This window comes from Terrapene carolina, unplaced genomic scaffold (genome assembly GCF_002925995.2).
Source record: "Terrapene carolina triunguis isolate 2854851 unplaced genomic scaffold, T_m_triunguis-2.0 Scaffold199, whole genome shotgun sequence".
In the NCBI taxonomy this organism is placed as follows: Eukaryota; Metazoa; Chordata; order Testudines; family Emydidae; genus Terrapene; species Terrapene triunguis.
Window position 1 is genome coordinate 1,033,377 of NW_020664550.1, and position 24,494 is coordinate 1,057,870.

General features: G+C 49.1%; 1 protein-coding gene across 1 annotated transcript in view; it reads left to right on the forward strand.

Moving 5' to 3' along the window:
* Positions 1–24,285, forward strand: part of LOC113407149 (solute carrier family 26 member 9-like) — a 29,094-nt gene extending 4,809 nt beyond the window's left edge. Inside the window, exons 5-19 of the mRNA XM_026655248.1 lie at positions 946–1,098; positions 2,426–2,508; positions 4,522–4,669; positions 7,689–7,802; positions 9,028–9,105; positions 10,402–10,497; positions 13,162–13,268; positions 13,937–14,006; positions 14,854–14,946; positions 16,110–16,229; positions 17,210–17,527; positions 17,918–17,972; positions 19,247–19,392; positions 23,138–23,215; positions 24,238–24,285. Of these exons, the coding sequence (XP_026511033.1) occupies positions 946–1,098; positions 2,426–2,508; positions 4,522–4,669; positions 7,689–7,802; positions 9,028–9,105; positions 10,402–10,497; positions 13,162–13,268; positions 13,937–14,006; positions 14,854–14,946; positions 16,110–16,229; positions 17,210–17,527; positions 17,918–17,972; positions 19,247–19,392; positions 23,138–23,215; positions 24,238–24,285 (1,707 nt within the window). The remainder of the gene's footprint in view (positions 1–945; positions 1,099–2,425; positions 2,509–4,521; positions 4,670–7,688; positions 7,803–9,027; positions 9,106–10,401; positions 10,498–13,161; positions 13,269–13,936; positions 14,007–14,853; positions 14,947–16,109; positions 16,230–17,209; positions 17,528–17,917; positions 17,973–19,246; positions 19,393–23,137; positions 23,216–24,237) is intronic.
* The last annotated feature ends 209 nt before the right edge of the window (positions 24,286–24,494 follow it).

Below are 24,494 nucleotides of genomic sequence, written 5' to 3' on the forward strand. Positions count from 1 at the left end.
TGCAGGAAAATCCAAACCTACAATCCCTAGAGACACCTCCATGATTTTTAGTATTCCAATGAACGCAGGTATTCCATCTGGATTTAAACATTTCCCAGCATTCTTTGCAAGTCAGGCGCTGCAGCACTGGGGAAGTGGATGAGAATTAGGGACTAGGAAAAAAAAAGAGACCCATATGGGGTTGATCCACATTTCATCCGCCTCTGACTGATATATGGCAATGGAGTGACCGTGGCATAAGACTGGTATGAGAGGGGAATCGGGCCCTGGTGAATCTATTTTCACTGTCCCAGATGAGCGAAACAACACAAAAAAGGATGCAATCAGCACTAACGATGGAACATAAATGAGCGTTTTTTTTCAAATGCTTCGAGTTTCAATAATCAAAGATGTCATTAGGGGCATGGGTAAGGGCACTGAATGTTTTTAAATATATAGGCCCAGATCCTCAACGGCTATGAATGGGGTAGCTGCACTGAAGTCAGTGGAGATGTGCTTTATGCGAACTTGAGGAGGTGGCCCCGCCCCTCTCTGGGGCCGATCCATAGTCCTTTCCATTGACTTCCGCGGGTCCTATGCACCTGGAAGTTTGGCTGCATAACTGAAGTAGCCAGACACAGAAGCAGGCTGTCTTGGGATTTCTGGTGCTTGTTTCATTCCCCAGTGCCTGTTTCATATGCTCAGAGCAGGGGTGCTGGAACGGTTTGTATAGTCGGGGGGCTGAGAGCCATTGAACCAAACTGTAAACCCTGGATATCGTGGAAATCACTTCAAGCCAGAGGGTGCAGCAGCACCCCCAGCACCCCTAGTTCCAGCACCTGTGGCTCAGAGATGTCCATGGGGAGGCCAGAGTGGGCTGGGGGGGTGTTCTCTGCTTTGCCCACTGGAATTCCAAGTAGCCCTTCTCAACATTTTGCTGACTGCTGTCCCTTCTCCCCCCTCTAGACATTTATTGATATTTGCAAAAATCTCCCCAAGACCAACGTGGCCTCCTTGATCTTCGCCCTGATCAGCATTGTGCTCCTGATTATTGTGAAAGAGCTCAACATGAAATACATGAAGAAGATCCGGGTGCCCATCCCCATGGAGATTGTCATAGTAAGTGACATCCGAGCTCTGTCATCCTCTGTCCATTAGAGAGGAAACAACCTTTCCCTGAAAGAGCCTTTTCCCCTCATCTCTTCCCAGCCTTTGCAGGAAGGTGCCTCTCTAGGACAGGCAGGGAAAGGGCCTAGATTTCAAAGCACCCTTGCTTTGACACCTGGTGAGGCATGATGTCGGACTCAGGACACCTGCATGGCTTGGATGCTTGGGGAAGCAGGAGGCACTGGCAGTGTCACTCTAATTAGATTTTTTTGGTTTCGGTTCGGGGGGGCTCGCACCGCTGAGCCCAGTGCACCAGTGCCTGCTTCACATGGTCATTTACACCAGGACAAAGTGGGTGTAGAACACTACACTTCTGATTTGGTTGCCTTTTACACCCTGCACTCGCTTTGCCCGGGTGCACAATTCAAGAGCGACGGGACATCGGGGCCCCTGAGTTTGGCTTCAGTTTCAGAAATTCAGCCGCTCCAGAACCTCCGAGAGAAGCTGCTGACCCCACTGAATTTCATGTCAGAACGAGGGTTGGGCCTGAGACAGAACATTTGGCTCAGGGACCCCCAAATCCCAGGTGGGTGTGTGATGGATTCAGTCACCCTGTTGTGGTTCACCGCTAAGTGAAACCATGACAAACTATCCATCTCCCCAGCCCCCACAGAGCCACAGCGGGTTAGGTTCATATCTGCAGAGGCCTTGCCAGCCGCATTCCTGCTGTGGGCTCTCTCTCAACCATAGAAGGGCTAAGCCTCCCCTCAGAGCATGTGTAGAAGGGCCACAAGCTTCCATGGGGGAGGGAGTGTTACCGAGATTTTAGGACAGCAAACTAGGGGTCAGGAACTTTGGGTTCTATTCCTCACTATCCCGGCTTGCTGCTATTTCAGGGCTCTGTCTCAGTTCTCCAAAATGGGGATGACATGACTGATCAACCTTGTCTTGTGTGGCTCCAGTAATACTCATCAAGTGCTTGGATATCCTGGGATGAAAGGGGATAGGGAAGCCCAAGTATTATTATATCCTCAAGAGGAGGAGAAACTTCCCCCCCCCCCCTTTGTTTCTTCCTCATATTTTGGATTGCCAGTGCACTCCTTTAATGTCTGTGGGGGTAAACTAATCCGTGACATAAACGGACATAACACCCATTGAAGCGGATGGATGTTTCTCCCGCTTGATCCAGGGCTGAATTTGGCTTTACGGGTATCGTTCTCGTCTGTAGTAGGCATTAGCCATTGTCTCACCATCCCGCACAGCTAAGTCCATGCAACGCTGCGTAAGGATCTGACAATGCTGCTTCCCCTTACAGCTCCTTTACTCTCTGTGATTTCAGGTCATAATAGCTACCGCGGTCTCCGGCTGCTTGAACATGCCTGAGAAATACAACATGCCAGTCGTTGGGAAGATTAAGATGGGGTAAGTGCGCGTGCAGGCTTGAATCCATTTCCAAGGGCTGATTCCTTCTGGTCCAGGGATAGTCTCCTACCAGCCCGTGCTGCAATCTGGGATACAACCCCCACAGAAGTGAGGGATAACGAAGGACACTGACTGCTGAAATAGAGAACTCAGTGAAAGGGACACCATTTTATTACTGACTTTCGCCCCGTTTACTGAGGTTCCTCCGTAGCTCTCCCTGAGTGATTGCCTTGTCCTCAGCAAAATCTATGCCCCTAACAAAAAGCCTCATGCAGAAAGGCACCACTGGGCACTACGAGGGCATAGAGAGGGGTTCCACCCTGGTTCAGGTTCTGCACAAGGCAGGAGCTGAATGTGACCTTTGTCTCCAGTGGGGTATGTACAGTGACCGCAGGAGACCTGGGTTTGCGTCCCAGCTCTACCACAGCCTCCCTGAGTGACCTTGGGCAAGTCATTTTATCTTTCCAGGCCTTGGTTTCCCATCTGGGAAATGTAAAATCCTCCCTTCCTTTGTCTGTCTTATACTTTGTGTCTGTGCAGCACCCAGCACTATGGGGCAACAGTTTCTGCTGGGGCCGCTAGGCGCTACCATAATACAAGTTACTTGTAACAAGTAATAATAACTACAGCAGGGAGCGACTGTCTTTTGTGATTGGTATCCAAAGAGGGCACTAATTTGCCTGAGCATTCGTAAATCATCCTACAATATCCTAGGATAAGGACTAACCCCAGGCTGTAGCAATAGCCCTGCAGCACTGCACTCAGATACCATTGTGCAGGGTGAGGCATAAGAACCAAAATAGAACAGAATCTAGGCCAGGTTGGAGTGGAAAATGTCTCCTAATCCTTCTTTCTTTACCTGAGTCAATGCATTAGTGGATTATAAAGGGCAGCATATAATTACCAAGCTATAATTGTGCAAAGCATACAATACTGCGCTGCACAATCTTATAATTACAAGGGACACACAGCACCAGTCCTGTGTTGAAATAATAAACAAGGCTAGAGCTGGGATATTATTCAGCATGTGCAAAGCACGGTAAATTCTGTAAGCCTGGGGATCACGTTGGTATTCTTTGTAGAGATATATTCCATTTAGGTTCAATTGGAATGTTATGTTTCAATTATTCTATCAGAGAGACAAGGTGGGAGGTAATATCTTTTCTTGGCCCAACTTCTGTTGGTGGAAGATACAAGCTTTTGAGGCACTCCACTCTTTTTTCTTCAGTCCTGAAGCAGAGCTCTGTGTAAGCTTAAAGGCTTGTCTCTCTCCCCAACAGAAGTTGGGCCAAGAAAAAATATTACCTCCCACCTGGTCTCTCTAATATCCTGGGACCAACACAGCTACAACTGCATGTTATACTATATCATATACAATAAAAGTCAAAATGAAAAAGTTGTTTCAAAATGAGAAAGTCAAAACATGGTTTCAACCTTATCAAAATGAATCGTTTTGATCTTTTTTCAAAATGAAATTTCATCGACATTGTCTCATTCCTGTGAAATGTTTCGATTTAGTCAAATTTTCTGACTCTTCCGCTGGAAAATTTTTGAGGAGCTCTAATTCTTTGGTGTTGGTGATGCAGTTCCTGGCACTCCTCTCTCGGTCGGTTCTGAGCCAACGGCTCTGCATGGCACTAGAGGGGGCTGTGTTGCTTGGAGGTGCAGTCTTTCAGATTAAAGAGAGAGCAAAAGATGTGGTCACTTGGGATCATTTAAAATCCTCTGGCACTTTTTGCAAAAGCCCCAGCATCCTGACCAAATCCCAGCTGGAGTCCACTGACCTAAATTTCCCCCACAGTTTCATTTGGATAGGTCATTCTTCACTCATTTTCCTGACCAGTTGCGCAGTGCTGCTGTGCACTAAACAGCTGCTGTGTTCCTCCCAGAGGTGACTGCATTTTAGTAGTGGGTGAAGTGAATCCTGTATATATAAAGTCAAATCCTTGTCCACTGGCTCCATCTCTAAACACCTATGTCCTGACAGCTTTCTCCTCTATTCTTTGGCTGCAGCTTCCCAGTCCCCACACTCCCACTGGTGAGCAAGTGGAAAGATATGGTTGGCACAGCTTTTTCACTTGCCATTGTGGGCTACGTGATCAACCTGGCCATGGGACGAACCCTGGGAACCAAACATGGCTATGATGTAGACCCCAACCAGGTAACATTTATTTAAAGGGATATAGTCAAGATCGGGGTGGGCAAACTTTTTGGCCCAAGGGCCACATCGGGGTTGCGAAACTGTATGGAGGGCCGGGTAGGGAAGGCTGTGCTTCCCCAAACAGCCTGGCCCCTGCCCCATCCGCCCCCTCCCACTTCCCGCTCCCTGACTGCCCCCCTCAGAACCCCTGACCCATCCAACTCCCCCTGCTCCTTGTCCCCTGACCGCCCCCCCGGGACCCCACCGCCTATCCATCCCCCCCTGCTCCCTGTCCCCTGACTGCCCTGACCCCTATCCACACACCCGCCCCCTGACAGGCCCCCCTGGGGAGGGCCGCCCAGAGGATTCGAGGGCCTGGGATAAAACGGGGGAGCGGACATACTCACCGGGCAGCACTCCGAGTCTGCGGCAGCGGCGGCAGCGTGTCCTTCATTCGCTCCACGTCTTCGGCAGCACTGAAGGACCCGCCGCCAAAATGCCGCCGAAGATCCGGAGCGACTGAAGGGCCCCCCGCTGCCGAAATGCCGCCAAAGACCCGGAACGCTGCCGGGTGAGTAAAAATTAAAAAGGTGCCTCTAGCAGGGATTCTTGGCCAGGGCTCGTGGGGCCCCTGCGGGGCCTGGGGCAAATTGCCCCACTTGCCCCCCCCTCTGGGCGGCTGTGCCCCCGGGACTCTCACGCCTATCCAACCCCCCCTGTTCCCCATCCCCTGACTGCCCCCCCCAACCTCCGCGCCATCCAACCACCCCCTGCTCCCTGTCCCCTGACTGCCCCCCGGGAACCCCTGTCCCTTATCCAACCCCCTGCCCCGCTCCCTGCCCCCTTACCATGCTGCTTAGAGCAGCAGGAGCTCGCAGCCCCGCCGCCCGGCCGGAGCCAGACACACCGCTGCGTTGCCTGGCAGGAGTGGTGGGCCAGAGCGCTGGTGGCGTGGCGAAGTGAGGCTGCGGGGGAGCGGGGACAGCAGGGGAGGGGCCGGGGGCTAGCCTCCCCGGCCGGAAGCTCAAGGGCCGTAGTTTGCCCACCTCTGGTCAAGATGCTGCGGGGTATAATGGATGTGAAAATGGAAGCCTATTTAATAAGTTGGGAGCTTTTAAACACACTCTGTTTCTTTGAAATTTGTGTCTCTCTCTCCTGCGCTCAAACTTGCATAGTGGTAGGGTTGCTCATGAATCCGGGGCTAAGTGCACTGGTTTGTTGTTGTATGCAGATTGTCTGTGGGCTAGAGGGAGATTGTACAGGATTGGGGGGAGTTTGGGGTGTGATCCCCCTGCTTTGCTTTCCCTCCACGACAGTCCCACCTCTCTCTCTCCTTCCGCCCAACTGCCCGCATCGGGAGGCCTCCTTTCCCAGGCACTCTAATATCAGTGCTCCCTGATCTGCTCGAGACCTATGCAAGGAAACAGTTGCACGTGCAACAGAAGGCACACCCCGATCAGCACACGGCTCTCTGTTCCGGCCATGTGTTTCAGGCAGAGTGCGAAGGAGGGGAAGACTATTGCCTGTCTGACTCATGCAGAACGCACCCTTGTAAAGATGTTAGGTTCATTTGGGATTCCAAACTTTTGTTATTCCTCATTTTCCCTCCTTTTTAAAATGCCTCTGCAGCTGGTCGCAGACACAAATTAAGGCAGGATATTTGGGAACTGGGTCCAGCTATCAGCCTCACTGCAGCACTGAATCATCCAGAAGTGGTGAAACAGCTGGGGAAAGGACCTAGACCAGTGGTTCTCAAACTTTTGTACTGGTGACCCCTTTCAGACAGCAAATCTCTGAGTACGACCCCCCATTATAAATTAAAAACACTTTTTTTATATTTAACATTATTATAAATGCTGGAGGTGAAGCAGGGTTTGGGGAGGAGGCTGACAGCTTGCGACCCCCCACGTAATAACCTCATGACGCCCTGAGGGGTCCCGACCCCCAGTTTGAGAACCCCTGACCTAGACAGACAAATGACACCAGAGGAATGCGGTTTGATCTGGAAAGGAGGACTAGCAAGCACAGTCTGTAGCACAATAAAAGAAAATGTCTTTAAGATACTGTTTCAATGGTATCTCAAACCCATCAGGCTAAAAAATACATATAGATTGAATAGGGATAAATGTTGGAGAAACTGCAGTGAAAGAGGAGATTTTATGTATATGCGGTGCACGTGTCCAGTCATCAGAGAGTGCTGGATGCAAGCTGTAACCAAATATCACAAATCGTTGGCTCTCTGTTACCAAATGAACCTTTGGTAATCCTCCTGGGGCTTCCCAGCAGAAATGGTCAAACAAGAGGAAATGAAGAATTAATCTCTCATCTGCTAATAGTTGCTTGGCTGCTGAGGCCTTCAACAATGGGAGGTTGTGGTTAGGGAAACACACCAATTACGTACCTAGGAAATAGGCAGAGGACAGATAGATACTTAGATATTTGGCTACCTTTTATTCAGTACTCAGACAAAGTACATCCACCTGCAAAAAAAACACTCTAGCACCTGTCCAGTTTTGGGGAGTATTAATAAAATCGCTAGAGACGACATAGTATAGGTGTTGTAATGATGCTCACTCTGTAATATGGTAACACCCTGTGAGACAGAAAGATCTGATGACTATATTCCTGTAGAATGTCTCTTTAAACAAAAGCTAACGGCTGTGATGATTGTTTTGTTTCTGATGTTTGCATGGCAAGGATTTGCCAACTTGTTAAAACTTCCTAAAGACCTAGTTTTTGTAGAGAAATCCAGCGGGTCTCTTGTTGCCAGGCACTGGCTGGAGTTGATGTGTCATCATGGGCATAACTTGGGGAATCCAGCAATGCCTCTGGGAGGAGAAGGAGCAATCCTCTGGGTGAGAAGGAGAGGCAGGAATGACTGCTGTGTGCAGGGCAGAGGCTTTGCAAAGACAGTGCCGCTCACCAAGCAGAGGAGGGGAATCCCAGTGACCTACTTCTCTCACCTCCCTTTAATTGCTGCTAGAGGACACTTAGGTGCTTCCTTCCTCCTCTGACAAACACTTTCCTCTTCTCTCCACAGGAAATGCTTGCCCTGGGCTGCAGTAACTTCTTTGGATCCTTTTTCAAAATCCATGTGATCTGCTGTGCTCTGTCTGTAACCCTAGCTGTGGACGGGGCTGGAGGAAAATCTCAGGTTATTACTTTCTTCTTCCTGGCGCCCAATTTCGCACTAGCAACCGTGATGACACCTCCACGATTAGTGTATAGACGGCCACAGAGTGGCACCTGAATGTGTCCAGTGGAGCCATTCTCTGCTAAAATTCAGAGCCAGAGATTCAGACTCCACTGTTGCTAATCCAGAGTAACTCCACTGACTTTAGCGAAGTCACTCCAGATTGACACCATTGTCACTGAGAGCAGAATTTGAACCTGAAGGCTGTTTTTCTGAGGGGCTAGCTGGCTCACATGATTAATGATGATCATAGAGCTGTTACTCCCCAGAGTGCCAGCTGGAATCCAGACTGGGTCTCTATCTGGCTAGAAGTTGTTACCATCTGATGGATGTCTCCAATGGCCTCTGTATGGGATGGGTTTGGTGAATCTCAACCCATTTTCCACTGAGCAAGGGTCTACATCACCAAAACCACGCTCCTGACTGGCTGTCGTGCTGACAGACTCAGCAGAGAGGTCAAGGACACATGGGCCACCAAGACCGAACTGCCCTCTCTCCCACAGAGCGGGGTTCCTCCTCGTCAGGGTTGGGGCACATTAGCACTGGCACTTTTGCTGCCCATGCTGTGGGGCAAGCACCTGTTGATCTTTAAGGTTGTTCAGTGTAGGCAGCTCCCTGGGACTGCACTGGGCATTGTGGGTGCTCAGCACCTCCCAGGATCAGGCCTAAGGGAAGCGCTTTGTTCTCCGTTGCTGCTAATCCAGGAGATTTCACTAATACTAAATGCATTCAGTGTGAAAGCTCTTCTTCTCCATGCCAGCAGGCACTCCTGTGTCTAACATGCTGGTCATTCCACTGGGTCCCCCGAGAAGAATTCCCTGCTCCTTACGATCTCCAGGTGGGCACTGGTCATGTGATGCCAGACCCTTCTTCACTATTTAGCTGTTTTTGTTTCATCTGGCACCAACAGCAGTGACTTTTAATGGGGGCCTGTCACAGGGACAAGTCTTGGGCAAAAGCACAGAGCTCAAGTGAACTGAGGGGCAGAGAGATTAGGTATCACGCCCCAGCCTCACTGCAAATCAGTGGCAGGACTAAGATAAAACCCCAGAATCCTGAGCCCCATCCTGCTGCTCAAGCCATTAGCTCCATAGTTGCCCCAATTTAATTGGTCCCCAGTTTAAGGAATGACATAAGGTTTAAAAATGCCAGGTTACCACTGTAATTATTCTTTTTGTTTCCTCAGATGGCAAGTTTCTTTGTAGCGCTGGTGGTTATGATAACCATGCTGGCTTTGGGAATCTACCTCAACCCCCTTCCAAAGGTAAAACCACATGCAACCAGGAGGGCCATGGAGGGCGGAGGGAATGTAAGTAGGGACACCACGGGGTATAACTAACCTGCTCCATTTCCTGTGTCATCTATGTCCAGCCAAACCAGGTCAGCCTTCCTTGCTGTTTGTAAATCAAAGAGCCACCAGATGAAGCTGCACGTAGCTCTAATAAACAACGCTCCCCTCCCCACTCCTCATCCCCATCCCATGAAACTCACTTGATCTGGGGTTTTCTCAAAACCAGGTCCACTGAGTGAATCTGGATCAAGTGTCAAGAGAACCTGAGCTAATTCCTGGTTTCAGCACAAAAACTAGTGAAAGGCTTGGAGTGAACTTGGAGTTTAGAAATTGGGTTTATTAAAACTTGAAACCCAGAGGGAGCAAAGTGATGGGATTGGGACAGTGCTTAATTTGTGCCAGGGCTTGGCAGGTCAGAGCCCCGGCGCCTCTGGGCTTGGCAGGTCAGAGGCCCCGGCGCCTCTGGGCTCGCTGCATCAGTTATGAATGTAAAAAAGTTGTTCGAGTCCCTGCACCTAATTGCTTGAGCCCCGGCACCTTTTTCATTACAAATGAAGCATTGAGTTCAGGGAAGTATTAGACCATGCTGCCTTTTTCTTCCCGTCATTTTGACTTTAATTATGTACGTCCAGGTGGGGGATGCCCTATGAATAAATTATTTACTATTGTAATTATGTGATTATTTAGTAACTAAGTATGGGCTGTGAAATCTGGCCCAAAGTTCCCCAAACTTCTGGGGTTTTGGATTCAGGGTGTTGGTTTGGTCCATTTATTTAGACTGAAGCCAAGCTGCTCTAGTGTTGGGTGTGTTCAGAACCAGGTATTTGGTTCAGGCCTGTCTCTAATAATGACACTTAGCTGGTGTTAATTATTTATGATTAGCTGTACTACAGTAGCACCTACCAGCCCTAATCGTGTACTGGGATTCCCCTGTGCTAGGCGCTGTACAAACACAGAACAAAAAGATGGTCCCTGGCCTCTGCATAAAGCCCAGGTAAACCGAGCCACCCCATAGCATAGTTTCATAGTGTGAAGGGGCCACGTCCGCACTGATTCTCTGGCAGACGAAAGGGAACTGGTGGGAATAAAACAAATTATTTTGGATCCAGATTCAAGTATGATCTTCGTTAGCTTCATCACCCATTGCTAATCCCTCTTGGCAGCCAGACCTGACAGCAGGCAATATTTGTAACAAGCAGTTTCCCCTTGAACAATAACACTTTCATGATTCCTGTCTTGGAGTCTAATTTGATACCATCTCCTTGGCAGGCTGTGCTGGGAGCCCTGATAGCAGTGAACCTGAAAAACTCCCTCAAGCAGCTGGCTGATCCCTTCTACCTGTGGAAGAAAAGCAAGCTGGACTGTGTGAGTCCCCCACCGCGAGAGTCCTGGGGGAGAAGGAGCAGAATCTGATGACGTTTTTCAATAGGAGTGAAACTCACCCCTGCGTGGTGGGGCAGCCCAAGACATAGGCACCACCGCTTGAGCCCTCAAAGCAGGGCTTAGATAGGACTCAAATAGTGCATAGGCCTCATGCTGGCCGCATGCAGAAGGGTGAGTTTCACCCTATAAGCACAATAACGCCTCCAATTCAGTGCTAGTCGGCATTTAGCTTGATGATCACAAGTAAGGTGCAATGTCGAATTTGTCTGGTCTAGTCGAGCCCTGTCGCGCTTAATGCATGTAATGCAGAGATCTGAACTATTACTTGCCCTATTTAAATGCCAATCAACCTTAAGAGCCTGTTTGTCAAGAACAAGCCAAACCGGCCCTACTCAATATCTCCGAGTCATGACTTAAAAACTCAGCCAATAGCCCTCCAGGGGAAGGAGAGGCCATCATGAAAGATAAGGATCCCAGGCACTGGTTGACATATAAACCCAATCTGAGAGCATGGGGGAGACAGAAAGGAATTTGGAAATGTCTGACATTTAAAGATTTTGTTTGAACAGGACTTATGCTGGTGGGTGGTATCTGTGCAAACTGGGCCAGAATAGCCTGCCAAATCCCAAGGAAGCTGCTTTATCAGAGAAACAAGGAATCCAAAAGGACTCACTTGAGCTTTCCTAAAATACTGTTCAAACAGGTGCTGGAGAGGAGATGGGTGATGATTCCAGGCAGGGTCTTTTAAAGCAGTGTGAATAGTTCAATCCATCACATGAATGCACCACGTAACAACACACTAGCAAAGGCTCTGAGCTACAAAGGGCCGATCTATATTTCAAAGCAGTCCCAGAATACCTACGGGTTAGGAGTGTGCCTAACAGTTAGTTCGACCTAGCCACATGGCTCAGGTCTGTGATGCAGCTGTAGAATTCGTTTGTCAATCTAGCTACCACCTCTCAAGTGGATTTACTGCAGTGAGGGAAAAACCCCTTCCATCATGGTAGTAACTGTCTACACTATGGTGCTGCATCTGTGCCACTGCGGCACTTGTAGCGTAGACATATTCATAATTATTCCAGTAAAAGCCCTAGTCTGGATGCAGTTCTATTGGCATAAAGGTGCCTTATACCTGTATGGCTTATTTAAATGCCTGAACTGAAATAAGCTATACGCGTATAAGCACTTTTTTATACTGGTATAATTGCACCCACACTATGGCATAGTTAAAACAACAAAACCTTTAAGCATAGACAAGCCCAAACTCTCTGTCTTGACTAGTCAAAAAGGTACGTTTCTAAACTAAGTGAACTCACCTGACTTGAAACACCACTTTAGTAGCTAGTTTAGACACAGTTTAACTCTTTTAAAATGGTGCCCGCTGGTTTTGCTGTAGCCTAGAGGAGAGCCTAAAGATTTGTCTTGACTACTAAAAGTATTTGAGTTTAGGTTGGGCTTAGACAACTTGTTCACTGAACTCAGTCTAAACCAGACCACTTTTCCTAGTCAAGACAAACTCGAGTCCTATTACCTAACCCGATTTTAAAAACACCTGTTTTCACCTTAGTCCAGACAGACCCAATGTTTGGATCCATCTGTGATCTTCCATAAAGTTCAAGAGCCTTGGATCCAATTTTTGAGTTCAGATCCATCTTACTGACATAAGTCCAAGCTGTGCCGTCTTTTGGATCAGATAATAAAGCAGGGCTCTGGTCACCTGTGGTCAAGAAAAATTGCACTACCCTTTTTTGTAACTCAAGGGGTGTTGATCCCAGTATCCTGGCCAAATTTCAGTTAGGTTAATTGCATTCTGCTGACCTAAATTTTCCCTGGAATTTCAATTGGATACAGTGACCTTCTCCACTTCCTGTCCTAAACTGTTGTCATGACATTGCTATGTGATATCAGATGGCTGTAATGCTTCACCTCAGAGCTGGCTGCATGGATCACTCTTCAGGTATCACATAGTTTATAAAGGGCTTATGAGGAGGGGAAGTCACTGATCAAATGAAAGGTTTTGGTTCTGCTTCTCTCTTCTCTCTTATACCAGAGTAAATCTGGGATTTGAATTCAGTGGCGTTACCCCCTGGTGTGAATGAAATCAGAATCAGGCCAATTACTCTTGTTGTGGGTGGGATGAGGATTCTAAAACGCTTCTCAAAGGGCATTGCTTCTGCATCAGTTACATATCTAGGTCTTTTATACCAACTGTTAAAAAATGTTTTCAAGTAGATGCACATCTCTACTAAAAGGCTTAGCCGCAGCAGGGGCTTTCAGAAAGGCGTGACTTAGCAGCAAAAGTCCTGTCTTGACTAGTGAAACTGAGTGAGCTAGTCTGGGTATTGAAGGGTATCTGAAGTATTGTACAAATGGACTGACACCTTGCTAAAGCTGAGGAACTTGAGTTTATGGCACTTGTGCCTCAGTTTCCCAAGAACAGACACTGCACATGAAAACTTTTCTTGTGCACCAAACAGCAATTTACAAGTAGAAAAAGGTCTAAGCTGCAAAATTTAGATTTAGGTTTTTTTAATCCCCAAACCATAGGTAGTTTGGTTCTGGTCCATCTGTCCTTGCCAACGCTTCATCAGAGTGCCCACTGCCTGTGGCACAGAGAAGTGACCTGCCATTCTCGTCTTTCCACAGTTGGTCTGGGTGGTGAGTTTCCTGTCGGCTTTCTTCTTGGGCCTGCCGTTCGGACTCGCTGTCGGAGTGGGATTTTCTGTGCTGGTGGTGGTTTTCCACACTCAGTTGTAAGTAGCATCTCGGTGCCAAGCTGCAATATGGCCACGCAACTGCAGAACATTTTCCAGTTACAAAACAACCTGGGGGTTCTTTGTATCAATGGCCTTCGAGCTAGATTTTCAAAGGAGGATCTGACAGGAGGCCCTGGGAAAATGCAGGCTCCAAACCCTCCCATCTCAATGTGCAAACAGGAATGTCAGTTGTTAATTACTACCTGGTTTTTATTTCTGTGCACAGTAACTCAGGTGCCTACTCCAAAGCGGGTGTATTTACCCGCGGCTATTTACCCTGCCCAGAAAAACACCAGCTCCATGTGTCCTTCCCTAAGGAATCCACTGCTCATAAAGGGTGAAATCCACCCTGTGCAGAGCCTGGCACAAAGCCTAGGTGCTACTTACTCCCCTCAGCATAGGCCTTAACTGGCGCATAGGCCTCCAGCTGGCCCTCTGCACAGGGGTGAATTTCAGCCAAAGAACAGAGCAGTCTTGTGAATTAACCTTGCTCTCACCAGCACCAAACACACTGAGGCACCCAGTCTTGCCTGTGCCTCTAGGTGTTACCATAATATAAATAAACAATAATCCTCGTATGCTGCACACTTGCATGGCAGCAAGGGAAGCAGCATTTTTCTTCCCCGTCTTAAATTGAATCTATCTGTTGTATTTTTCCCCCCTAGTCGTAACGGCTCTGCCCTGGGTCAGGTAACTTCCACCGACATTTACAAGAACCCCAAAACCTACAATAAGGTAAGTGTGGAAGCTAAAATCTCCCAACCAAAAATGCAAGCGCCCTTTTTCTCATTCCTGCATGACCTGACCAATAAGTGATTCAAAGGGGCTGTAGGCTGTGTTACTGTCTCTCCTGATTCAGCTCAGCTTGTTATTTTCAGAAGCCATAACAGTAGACCTGCTCCTTCTGGTGGAGGCCTTTGTGATCATTTACTACCTGTCGGTCTCATTTTAAGCAGAAGGCCCCCAGATTTTCCACCCGTCTGCCCCACCTGCAGGGCTGGTTCATTGGTTACATTATTACTCCATGGTAAAGCAGAGGGAGCTGGCAGTTGTGTCTAGAGTTGTGCAAATAACTGATTTTTCAGTTCACTGGCAATTCCCAGAAATAATTGCTTTGGGTCGAGCAAAACGTTTCCTTTCTATTTTGTCCATTTTTAAACGTTTTTGATTTGTAATAAAAACAAAGAAATTTTGAAACAAAAAGTCATTTGGAGTCAAAAAAATTAAAACATTTTGTTTCAAAAATGTCAACATGAAATGTTTTTATTTTTTACTGATTTTTTTGTTTTAAGTTTTTTTTTTTTTCAGCCAAAACAATTTGGCAAAACGGACATGAATTTGTGAAACGTTTTGGTGTCGCCGAATCTGGATTTATCACCAAAAAAAGTCTCAGGCAAAAATTTTCACCCAGCTCTAGTTGTGTTCCCCACAGATAAGCACTTATTGAAGGTTACCTGAGATTTCTTTGCCAGATCTATTCACCCCACCTGTATTTTCTCTTGTTGCAAAAACCCCAAACCCCACAAGCCCATGCAAAGGCTTGAGTTGTTGTGCATAGTCTGAACTCTGATGTCTGTTGCAGGTCCAGGAACTTGATGGGATTAAAATTGTGACCTACTGCTCCCCATTGTACTTTGCCAACTCAGAGATATTCAGTGAGAAGGTTATAGCGAAGGTAAGAAAACCTTAGCCAGCTTCTGTTTGCAGAGATGATGGAAAGCACAAATTGGTTTCAAAAGTATGTGGCTCTCAGCCTCCGATCTGACTGCCCAAAGCCAGCACGGCCTGGGAGCACCGTGGGAGACTGTGTGTTCAGTTTGTGAGGGCAGAGATCATTTCTCATGTCACTCACCTTAGCTAGGAAGGGAGCTCAGCTGAGGCCTCAGCTGATAAGGAGCATTGCAGAGTGCGGTCGACAGCAGACCACCTCCCAGCATAGCAACATGGCCTCCATTTTCCAGCTTAGCTGTCCAATCATGTCACAAACACCCAGGAGTTTTAATTAATGTTTCCCCTGCATGGGCCTGCTTTATTAAGTCCTTCGGGTTCCATAACATAAGCAATTCATTTGCCTTCTCAGGTACCAGCAGTTCCTTTCCCAATCAGCAGGGTTTCATAAATAATCCCTTCTACCCTTCCAGGGCGTAGTCCTTTTCTTCCCTGGTCAGTGGTTCTCTCTACAGCCCTCCTCTGATGCACCCTCCTGGCTGCTGTCATGTGACTTTTGGTCACCTGACTCAGACACAGCTAGTGTGCCAGCTGCAATGTAATCCCACTGTTACTATCGCATCTCATGTACCACATGCTGGGTAATAACATGAGATGATTCCATGTTAAACTAAACCGGCTCTTTATTAAAACAACTATTGCCAGAGGTGCTGCAATGGCCGCTAGCATACCAGCCATGTGCACACAGACTGACTTCCCGGTGCCTCCTCCAAACTCTTCCCTCCTCCTGCAACCTGTGCTCCTCCATCCAAGTTTTGTGCAGGTCGCTACAAGAGCTTGGGTCTTTAGCCGCTCAGGGTATGTCTACACTGCAGCAGGACTCAAGCTAGCACACTAAAAATAGCAGTGTGAACATAGCAGCTGAGGCAGAGATTCACCCTGAAATGGGGAGTATGTAAGCGGGGGCACAATCGCTTCCATTCCAGCCCCTCTAGTCCTGCTGCCTTCATATTCTGTGCTCCTGAGAAGGGAAGTGTTGTTGGACCATGGGCCAGCATGGGCAGTGGTCCGTTTCTGTTTCTCATATATGGGTACGAGGCTCTTGAGCTCACGTCACTGACAGATGAGCTACATAAGCAAACCCAACTCACTATCTCTCCTTCTCCGCAGACTGGGGTAGACCCCAGCAAAGTGTACTTAGCCAGGAAAAAATACGTGAAACACCAGGAGAAGAAGGCGGCATCACAAAAAACAACGAAGCTGCAAAAATTGTTCTTCGGGAACAAGAAGGTAACTCACTCTGGGTTCCTTTGATTGCTGTATAACCCCACAGACGTCCAGATGTTCAAACTCCCCAGGGTGCTTCCCCCTTCCCTCTCTTACCTATAGCGCATGCTACAGTGACCTACACAAAGGGCCAAACCACGCTCACACCAAACTCAGGGGCAAAAGTCCCATTGAGTTCGGTAGGAGCAGGATTCAGCTCAATTTGCCCAGAGTGTCTAGTTCAGGAATGACCAGCCTGGGAGCCCATAGCTTGTAGCTGCAAGGAAAGATCACCCATTAGTGATCTGGTCTCCTCTTCATGTTGTGGCTAGTGAATCCAAAATGACATCTGTGATGGAAGGGGGCGAATATGGGCACAGTGTATCCAGTCTTGATTATTAAAATGTATGTGAATATATATGCAAAGTAGATATAGCCCTGAGGAATTTTTTGGCAAGTTGTCGAAGTGGCCTCCCGTGTTTGAACACAGCTGGTCAAGGTAATTGGTACCTGGGAAGACAACTTAGAGGATCCAGGAAGCAGAGGCTGTATCAGCCCTGGCTGTGCCTCCACATTGTTCTCCTCCTGACTGGATCCTGAGGGCTTTCTCCATCTCACCCCTTGGCTGCTCTTTTCATGGTCAGGGAGGCTGTCGAATGTCCTGTTGCCCGCTGGGTACCTTAAATGCCCAGCCAAGGGTAACGAATGGGCCAAGTGGGAGTGGGGGGGGGCTTGGTGGCCAGAATGCAGCTTGCAGTTTGAGACGTTGACGATGTTTGACAAACTGGCTGATCCTTTGGGCGCAGGCAAAAAGCAGCTTGCGCCTGCTGTAACACCACTGAACTGTACAGAGTAATGCCAGCAATGAAACTGGCCTGATGGATGTCTTTCTAAAATACATGCGGTAGCTCACCTGCAAAATTTGGGCTGGATGCTGGCCTCATGAGGTAGGTCAAGAGCACTGATAATCGCATCCTGACCTGGTTGCCTTTGTTTGACTGCAGACCTTGTCAGTGCAAGAGCTCCAGAAAGATTTTGAAACCACCTCTCCGACGGACACCAACAATAATCAAACGACTGCCAACGGCACCAGCATCTCCTACATCACATTCCGCCCCCCCGCAAACAATGCCGGGCAGGTCAATACCTCAAGTGAACAGGGCAGCATCTCGAGCCATCGGGGCAGCACTTGCAGTGTTATCCCAGCTGCCAACGTTGACCCGATGATCACAGCACCGCCCTATGTCAGCTTCCACACCATTATCCTGGACATGAGTGGAGTGTGCTTCGTGGATCTGATGGGCACAAAAGCTCTGGGGAAGGTTAGTTCTCTGCCACTAATTCAGCATGTGAATCCTTGGACAAGTCACTTCTTTGCAACTCTGTTTCCCTTCCATGCAATGGGAATAAAGATACTTCTTCAAGTGATGGTCCCTGTTGTATTCCACTGTGAGTTTACACGGGTGCACCATGCTCCCGGAGCCAGTGAGAAGGAATACAGTGGAATACAGATAGGGACCACACATCCTGAAGAACCTCCAGTTACAGGTCAGTAACTTCCTCTTATCTTCCTCACTTGCCGCTTGTGAGGGTGTATGAATTCGCATCTGCAAAGTGGGTTCAGATCCTTGGATTAAAGGCCTTATATAAGTCCAAAGCATTTCTAAATATTATTATTGTTTCTTATCCTCTCTCTCCATCTTCCCGTCCAGCTGTGTTCCAGCTACCAGAAGATTGGGATTAAAGTCTTCCTGGCAAACGTGCATGGTAAGCATCCAAGCATAGCATATTTCTTTGTGCTCTTTCCCCCATTTCTCAGACACAGGCGTAGTGGTGATATATTTCTTATATTGAATCAATGGAAAGGGTGGGAGGAAACTGCAGAGAACCTAAGAAGCTTTCAGTTATCTAGTCCTCTTCTGTGACTAATGCAGGATTGTTCCCTACAGTATATTCCCCAGTGCTACTATGAAATCTCCTAAGTGATGAGGTTTCCGTCACATGCCACTCCATGCTGATTATTTTAGGAAGCGGGATTTCATAGCTCAGGGCCATTGAGAATAAAGCAAGCTTGTAGCAGGAAGAAAGGGTTTACAGAGCTATTTCATTACACAAAGGCAAAATGAAAAGGGGGATGGTTTTCTTTGTGATTGAGGCTTTTGGATATGTTTTCCGCTTGAAAACATTTATTTCAGGCCCCGTTGTGTTCTCTTTGGAGCTTAACGGCTGTGGCTAATGGTTATAAACATGCAAGTTTATCGGCCCACCATAGGACAGGATTATACTTAGACTTTCCTGGGCTTCGTTGTTCTCCATAATAATGTGTAATTGACATGTCAGAGAAAATCAGAACAGATGGACGGAAGAAAGGAGGGGGAATGTAGACTGGAAAAAGTCTGCGCTTGGTGTGTATAAATGTAAGCATCTTATCTGGGATTGGATATAGCTGTAGTACCATAGTTTGCACCTATAAGAATACATATATATGCAGTAAATCTGTCTCTCCTCACCCTTCCTTTCTCTCTTCCAACCACCCTGCCTGCACTATTGACCTGCCTCACCCCAGGACAAAAATTCTGCCAGAATCCTCCCCATCCCCAAATCATGGAAAACTGCCTGTCCCAGTCAGATCCTTCTCCACTGCTGCCCCCGTGAACCACTGAAAACCCTCCCTGGGATGCCAGTGCAATCACCTTCCTCCTGCTCAGCCCAACAAACCATCTTATTTCAGTCACAACCTCAGAAACCAACCATAGCACAGAACATAGGACAAAATTCGGCCCTCATTTACACACCTGCAAGCGCATCAACAGCAGCGGGCCCTCTGGCTTTAAATGAGACGCCAATAATGCACAGGCTTTGTGCAGGCACTCTGCTCTGCCTACGGGAGAATTCCCAACCATTTCCTTTCTGATCTGGTAAGCGTCTGCCCACCGGGATTGCTACAGGTTCAGGAACTCTCCATCAGCCCCATTTACTTTCAAACAGCTCCTCCTTCAGTCTCTTTCTCTTTGCTCATAGCGTCTTTTCCCCTTCTGCAGCCCAGGTGTACCATGATATTAGCACAGGCGGAGTCTTCGAAGAAGGGGGCCTAGACCCAAGTCACATCTTCTTGACCATCCACGATGCTGTTCTGTTTGCACTGGCAAATGCCAAAGGAGTCTTCCGTCCTCCTGGTTTAGAAGAGGTACGCCTTGGGCTTTCCACCAGGTTGCAGAACCGCAGGGCTGCATTCTGCCCTCAGCTACACGCATGCACTACCCATGAGAGGATAAGAACCTACTACTGTTATTCCATTAGCTCAGTGGTTCTCAAACGTTTGTACTGGTGACCCCTTTCACATTGCAAGCCTCTGAGGGTGACCCACCTTATAAATCAAAAACGCTCTTAAATATATTTAACACCATTATAAATGCTGGAGGCAAAATGGGGTTTGGGGTGGATGCTGACAGCTCGCGACCCCCCGTGTAATAACTTCGCATCCCCCTGAGGGGTCCCGACCCCCAGTTTGAGAACCCCTGCATTAGCTCAAGTGGCAGAGGCCCAAGTGTATAGACCAGACATCCAGATGGGGGTCACTGTCCAACCCTGTTGAAGTCAAAAGCATTGCACAGGTGTAACTGGGAGCAGGATTTTGCTCATAATTTGATTACCAATGGGGAGCCATAGATGCAAACAAGGGCAGAGATCAGTCCATAGAAACTAGAGGCAGAACACGTCCCCCTCTACTGGATGAGACTACCAGTGGGAGGGGCAAGGAAAGTGACATGCAGCAATGTGGCACGTGCTGTAAATACAGGGGTGACATAGGTTATTTAGTAAGATACCAGCTGGTTATTGCATAGTAACTCGAATGGAAACAATGGCCAGGCTGCCGAGTTTATCTCATGATAACGTGTTAAAACATCCAGACTTGCCACTATGCGTGTGCGCAAACAGCAGCTCAGCCAGGGGAAATATGCTACTGAGAGACATTCCTCTTTGGAAACCCTGCTTCCCTTTGGGCCCTTCTCCCAGTGTATTTCTACCGCCACCGGAGGGTTGGGGGGGAGTGGGTGAGGCAGCATTTCTAAAGAGCAGCAGAGGCACTGTAGGACTCTATGGCAGCCTGGAAGGAAGAAGAAGAATTATTATGATTACCCTCTCACTGTCCTCTCACTGTCAATCACCACATACCCCCTTTCTGATCACCCACATATTATTTACATTGCAGTAGCTGTTAGAGACCTAGGTGCTGTATACATACACCAGGGCCGGCTCTAGGTTTTTTGCCACCCCAAGCAAAAAAAAATTTGGCTGCCCCCCACCCGAGCCCTGGGCTCCCCCCCGCACCCCACCTGCCGCCCCAGTGCTGGGCTCTCCCCCTACCCCACCCACACCCCCTGCCGCCCCAGCGCTGGGCTCTCCCCCACTCCCACCCCACCCACCCCCACCCCCTGCCGCCCCAACCCTGGGCTCTCCCCCCCCACCCCACCCGCACCCCCTGCCACCCCAGTGCTGGGCTCTCCCCCCCACCCCACACGCACCCACTGCCACCCCAGCCCTGGGCTCCACCCCACCAGTGCTGAGTCCGCCCGCTCCCCCCTCGCCTCCAGCTGGTCCAGTGCTGGCAGGGTCAGGGTAAACAGTGGGGCTCCCGGGCCGCACCTCAGCCCAGGTTCCCTTCAGATGGGGCTCCCGCCTCCAGGACCAGCCGGGAGGGCAGGACCAGGAGGGCAGAGCCGGGGGACCGCCCGGCAGAGGGCTGAGGAGCCGGGGCAGGGCAGCCCCAGAGGGAGTGGAGCCCCAGAGAGCGGGACGCAGGCCCCACACGGCAGCGCTCCGGGCACCGGTCCCCTCTATGGCCCCGCTGCTGCTGCTGCTCCTGGCCACCCTGCCATAGTCCCTGGGTGGCACAGGCCACTTCACCCAGCCCCGGCTGCGGCACTGGGGGGCGGCCCCCTGTGGCACCTGCAGGCGGCTCCGTGTGCCCCGCGGGGCGGCCCCCAGCCCAAGTGTCCCACGCTCGGAGCCCGCCCGGCCATAAGGTGCAGGCGCTGCTCCCCGATGCAAACCGCAGTGGCCCCAGGGCGCCCCTCGTGCAGGACGCGCTGCCAGGGCCGGCTCTAGGCTTTTGCCTCCCCAAGCCAAAAAAAAAAAAAAAGGATGGCTGGAATGCCACCCCTGAAAATGTGCTGCCCCAAGCACATGCTTGGTTTGCTGGCGCCTGGAGCCGGCCCTGATATACACATACTAAGAGACAGTCCCTGCCCCAAAGAGCTAGCAACCTAAATAGACAGGCAGACACAGGGTTGGAGGGGAAACAAAGGCACAGAGAGATGAAGTGATATGGGCACGGCAACATGGCAGAAAGAGAACTCAGGCCTCCTGAATCCCAGTCTAGTGCACTATCCACTAGTTTATGCTGTCTCCCGAAAAACACAAAAATGGTGTGCTTTTTTAGCTCCCAGCACAAGGGCAAAACCTTCCTAAAACAACGTACGCGACTGACTCATGGCCCGTGCACTAATGAGGCATTCAGTGGGTGCACACAATATGTGCACCTTACACCCCAAGGGGAGTAGCAGGAAAAGCAACCAATAGGATGGGGTATGTTCAAGGGAGTGGGGGTTGGAGAGTCTTATAGGGTGACCATACGTCCAGTTTTGGCCGGGACAGTTCCTTTTTTAAGCCCTGTCCCAGTCGTCCTGACTTTTTTTTCCAAAAGGAGGAATTTGTCCCATTTGCTCTTGCTGACTTGATCAGTTGGCAAGAGCAAACAGGACAAAGGCCCACTTTTGTCAAAAAAGTGTGGTGCGAAGGAATGTGCGGGGGGGAGGGGGCAAGGGGCGATGCCAGCCTTGCGCAGGGGGGGAGGCAGAGCTTGCACAAGCAATGACAGCCTTGTGCAGCGACAGCCTCGTGCGAGGGTCAGGGAGGGCTTGGGGCGAGTGGCTTGGGGCGATGTCCCAGGGAACCACGGGGCAGCTGGAATTTTAAGTATAGCATCTGCAGTGCTGATGAGGGCATCACAGATAGACACGGAGCTGTGCAATCATTTGTTTTGTTCTTCTCCTGGTGAAGGAGAGGCAATCAGACACCACAGTGACGAACGCTTGTATGTGAACCAACACAGACAGCGTGACGCACACAGCTTTAAGTGACCGCTTCTGAACACCAGTCTTGCAGTTCACTATTCCCTGAACAAGTGAACTGTGGTCTGACCTCTCCCTTGCCTACACTGTAACTACCTGTTCACAGCCATGGGCTGCTCCCAGCCCACTTATTTGCATTGCTACACCTGATAAAACTTCTGCAGCCCCAACCTTGGGCTGATATTAGGAAAGACCTTATCACTGCCGCACAGCAATTATTTGCTTTTTAAGAGATTTGCTGAAGGTGAAACTGCCTGGCTACCACTGAGATTTAGGACAAGGAAACAACTGACTCTTTTTTAGTTTTGTTTGTTGAATCTAAATGTTGGGACGGGCGGTGGGTGTCTTTCAGGGTCCCTGTTAACTCAGTTGGGCCCCAGATTCCAGTTACTGTACTTTAAAGAGGTAGTTTCACACTGGAACAAATATATATATATTTTTTTTTCACAAAGAAGATCCAAAAGGCAATAGGTCTGATTCTCATTTGCATTGCCTCTTTATATCACTTTCACAGCCAAAAGGGGCCACGAAGTGGCTGTGAAGGTAAATGTAATGCCAGAGTGGTGTAGTTCAGCCCTAGTGTAAATGCAAATCAGCACCAATGCACTTGCCCAATCATTTTCTGTATCCACTTTACTGGTTTTGGGTCTGATGTTTTGGTCCAGGCCCATGTCGAAGAATAATTTGTGCTTCCAAACTATATAGGGCAACTTCATAGGCTGTTCACGGGTTAGCTACAGTTTTATCCCTTTTGGTCCTGTGCCTGCTAATAATTGATTTTGACTTCTTCCCATGCAGAGACCAAGTCAGACAGAGCTCTCCATCTATGACGAATCTGTGGATGAAAGCAGTGCAGAATTCAAGAACTTGGAGGAGGTGAGTAATAGGACCAGGAATCACTTTGTATTGTGGTAGCACCCAGCTGCCCCAACTAAGACTGATGCCCCATTATGCTGGGAGCTGTACATACACATAATAAGCCCCTGGCCCGTAGAGCTTAGAACCACTATAGATGAGATGGACCAAGGGTGGGTGAGAGGGGGAGGTGTTATGCAGTTTGCAGATGGGAGGCTGAGGCACAGAGTGAGGAAGTGAGTGGCCCGAGGTCACACAGGGAGGTCAGTTGGTGGCAGCAGCAGGAACTGAGCCTGCATCTCCTGACTCCCGGTCTAGTGCCTTAACAATAAGACCGTCCTTCCTCTCATGAGAGACTCATTCATCTTTTGCTGCTGTGTCTGCTGCCTTTTATCTGTCATGTGCCTGGAGGCTGGTGGGCTATCAGTCCTCATGCTTAAATGCAGAAGCTTGGGGGGTGGGGTGAGGACCGGAAGAAACCCTCACCCTCCGTGGTATGGTATTTCACACTGTGATGGATGGTTTATGTCTTCCTCTGAAACATCGGGCACTGGCCAGTGTCACAGGATACCGGGTTAGAGGGGCTGTTGGTTGATTTCAGTAGAGGAACTCCTGGGTTCATATTAGAGATGGGCCTGTGCCACAAAGTTCAGGTCCTGAAGGCCTCCAAAGTTTGCAGAGTGTGGAGCATGAGGCCTATCACTAGATCTTGGTCCAAGCACTCAGCTGGTATAGATCAGCGTAGCTCCATTGACTTTTATGGGGGCTACACTGTTTCTATCCGCTGAGAGTCTAGCTCGAGAAAGACAGTCATTGGAAAATTGACCCTTTCAGCCTATTAGGGAACAATGCAAAGGAAACCCTAGAAACCAGGCAGCCACAATGCCAATAACCTTCCTGAGCTTTACCCCTCAAAAGGAAATGAAGAAGGTGTAATGCTGGGTAGAGATGTGGAGATCAAGTGTAGTGGCTGCGTGGTTGGACACCAACATGTGTAAATCGCTGGTACCGTTCTAACCAAACCCATCTTGTTGTCCCTTTAGGAGATGTTTGGAACCATGTTCCGTTCGGAGGCCCAGACAGCGCTGTGAGTGCCTGGGGGAATGTTAAAGTGCCGGCAAAGCCTCCGGAACTGACTATTCTCACATATTCCTTTATGAAGACGCTTCCCCTGTGTGAGTGGTGTGCAGAGCAGCCTTTCTGTGCTTCCAACCCGGGGTAGCAGTGAGTTTGCAAGGCAAGGGGCAGTCACACCTCTCCTCCTGACATCCTCTCTCCTCCTTCCCTCTGTGTGTGGAAT